Source organism: Hevea brasiliensis, chromosome 15 (assembly GCF_030052815.1).
Source record: "Hevea brasiliensis isolate MT/VB/25A 57/8 chromosome 15, ASM3005281v1, whole genome shotgun sequence".
Taxonomy (NCBI): Eukaryota; Viridiplantae; Streptophyta; class Magnoliopsida; order Malpighiales; family Euphorbiaceae; genus Hevea; species Hevea brasiliensis.
This window is the reverse complement of record NC_079507.1, coordinates 40090099-40092636: the sequence shown is the minus strand read 5'-3', so window position 1 is coordinate 40092636 and position 2538 is coordinate 40090099. Positions and strand designations below refer to the sequence as shown.

The 2538-nt window shown below is 35.6% G+C and overlaps 1 protein-coding gene across 1 annotated transcript; it reads right to left on the bottom strand.

Annotated features, from left to right (window-relative positions):
• Positions 1-719: 719 nt before the first annotated feature.
• LOC110667249 (gibberellin-regulated protein 14) lies at positions 720-2134 on the bottom strand. Its single transcript, XM_021828050.2, has 4 exons — positions 1961-2134; positions 1843-1875; positions 1286-1733; positions 720-1169 (listed from the first exon to the last, which is right to left on the bottom strand). Exons 1-4 carry the CDS (start codon positions 2018-2020, stop codon positions 985-987), a joined length of 726 nt encoding a protein of 241 aa, XP_021683742.2. The 5' UTR covers positions 2021-2134; the 3' UTR covers positions 720-984.
• Positions 2135-2538: the final 404 nt, after the last annotated feature.

Sequence of the window (2538 nt, the reverse complement as noted above, 5' to 3'; positions counted from 1 at the left end):
TTTTTTCTAAATTTTTTTCTTATTAATATTTGAGTTAATTTTTGATTCCTTACTTTAATTTAAATATTTTTCCAAACGTTCTACTGTCCGGACCAACACTGGTCACCGGAACAGTAGACAGTACGGACTAGATAAAATGAGAATGTTACAATATAAGTTCAGAAACAGTTATTGAATTTTATCCTACTTACCCTCTGATTGGAAAACCTTTTAGGAGGGAAGAAAAATAAAAAGTGAAAAATAAAAAATATTTTCTTTTTGTTATTTTCTTACTTCTTATTTAGATAGAAAGAAAGGAAAATAAAGAAAGAAAAGAAAAATATGATAAAGTTATAATTTTATCCTATGTATTTAAAAAAAAACTTTTAAAAAAGAGTAATCTTATAATTTTAATTTATAATATCACACTTCTATTATTTTCTCTCTTAATTAGATAAAAAAAATTATTTTCCCTCCCCTTATTTTCCCTTCATTTTCAAATAAAAAAAAATATCAATCTTAATTTATTTTTTCTTATTTATTTTCTTCCCTCTCCCTTTTGCCCTATCCAAACAGAGTGTTATGTGCCATGCTGAAGCTGCTTATTTAAATTTCTTGTTTAAATGCCTTTTCTAAAAACTTTCTTTAACATTGGCTTTTCACCTAATATCTCTCTCTCTCTCTCTCTCTCTCTCTCTCTCTCTATATATATATATATATATCGTTTTCAACAGAAAAAAAAAAAAAGAACTTCCCTTAATATATTACTGAAACAGCACATATCAATATCTGCAATCAGCATTTGAAAATCCAGGAAACAGCTAAGACAAACACAGAATTTGACTCAAGACAATAGACAACACTGATTGCTCTATTAATACACCTGCTCCTAATTAATGGCAGAACAGAGAAACACTTAATATTATTATTTTTCTTTTCTCCTGCTTTGAAACTATTTAATGTAGATAGATTAGGATATACTACAATAGAGATTTTTCTGAATTTTCAAGGGCACTTGGGCTTGTTGCCTCGGGTAGTCATGTTGGTGTAGCACTTGCCACATTTCTCCCTGTTGCCATAAGTTCCTGGTGGCACACATTTGCATCTGTCACAGCAAGTCACGCAAGCTCTCGCACATAGGTTTTTCCTGGAATGTAATTTGCATCTCTCTGCACAAAGGGGGATGCAATCTGCCACCAAAATCATCAAACACTTTGTCACTGAAACTTGCATCAAACAAGCAAAAAGATATGTAACTTTAGTTCATGTTAATTTCCTCAAATGCAGGGAAAAAGACATATGTTACCTGCTCTTGTCCTGACTGGGGGCATTGGTGAACCAGTCGGTGGTTTCACTGGTGGCAAAGGAGTTGGAGGCTTGACCACTGGTGGAGAAGGAGTGGGTGGCTTCACCACTGGTGGTGCAGGAGTGGGGGGCTTGACTACTGGTGGAGCAGGAGTGGGTGGCTTCACCACTGGTGGTGTAAGAGTGGGGGGCTTGACTACTGGCGGAGAAGAAATGGGTGGCTTAACCACTGGTGGTGTAGGAGTGGGGGGCTTAACCACTGGTGGCGTAGGCTTGACTACTGGTGGGGCAGGAGTTGGGGGCTTGACCACTGGTGGGATAGGAGTGGGGGGCTTGACTACCGGAGGAGCAGGAGGAGTTGGTTCCTTAACTGGAGGTGCAGGAGCAGGAGTCTTGGCTGGTGGTACAGGAGCTGGTGTTGTGGCTACTAGGATTTTGGAATAAATATCCTGTACCAAATTGCAAAATGAGGTTCATATCAGTGAGTCATGGGTCAGCTGGTCCTGGATTTGAACAAATTAACAAGAAAAACTACAGTAATAGTGCACTAAAAGTTACCTTCTCCAAGAACTCTTCACTGGTGTATGAAGCCTACAAGAAACATAAAACCCGAAATTTAAAAATCCCTGTCAGGCGAAAAGCACTTTAATCTGAGTAAAAGAGTACATAACCATACCTTTGCAGCAGTAACACAGAAAAAAGAAGCAACCAGAAACAACACAGCCTTGGATGCCATTGCAGCAAGTAAGAGGAACAATAAAAAACTGAAGAGGAGTCTTGTTGAACGGGGAGGAAGGACAAGTGGGTATAAATAGAGTTACAAGGAGGTGAGCGTTGATTGAATTGAATGTGAATGCCAGCTACACCTGAGCACTCGGACATAAAGAGTATTCTGTAGTAGTCTAAAATCTAAGTTGAGGTTGGACCCACATGGCTCAAAGAGCCTGGATGAGAATAGTGCTAAGTTAGTTTAAATCGAAAAATTGAATTAAATCGAGTCAATTTAATTTAATTGATTTGATTTTATTTTATATTATAAAAATTTCAGTTATTTTGATTCAGTTCGATTTTAAAGAAAAAAATTGATTAAATCGAATCGAATCGAATAGTAATTTATATAGTCAAATCGAACTAAATCAAATCGAATCGATTTTTGAATTAATTTATTTTTATGGAAAATTTATGAATTATATTTAATTTTATATATATTAATTGTTTAATTTCATTGATTAATGGTTATTAGGTTTAAATCAA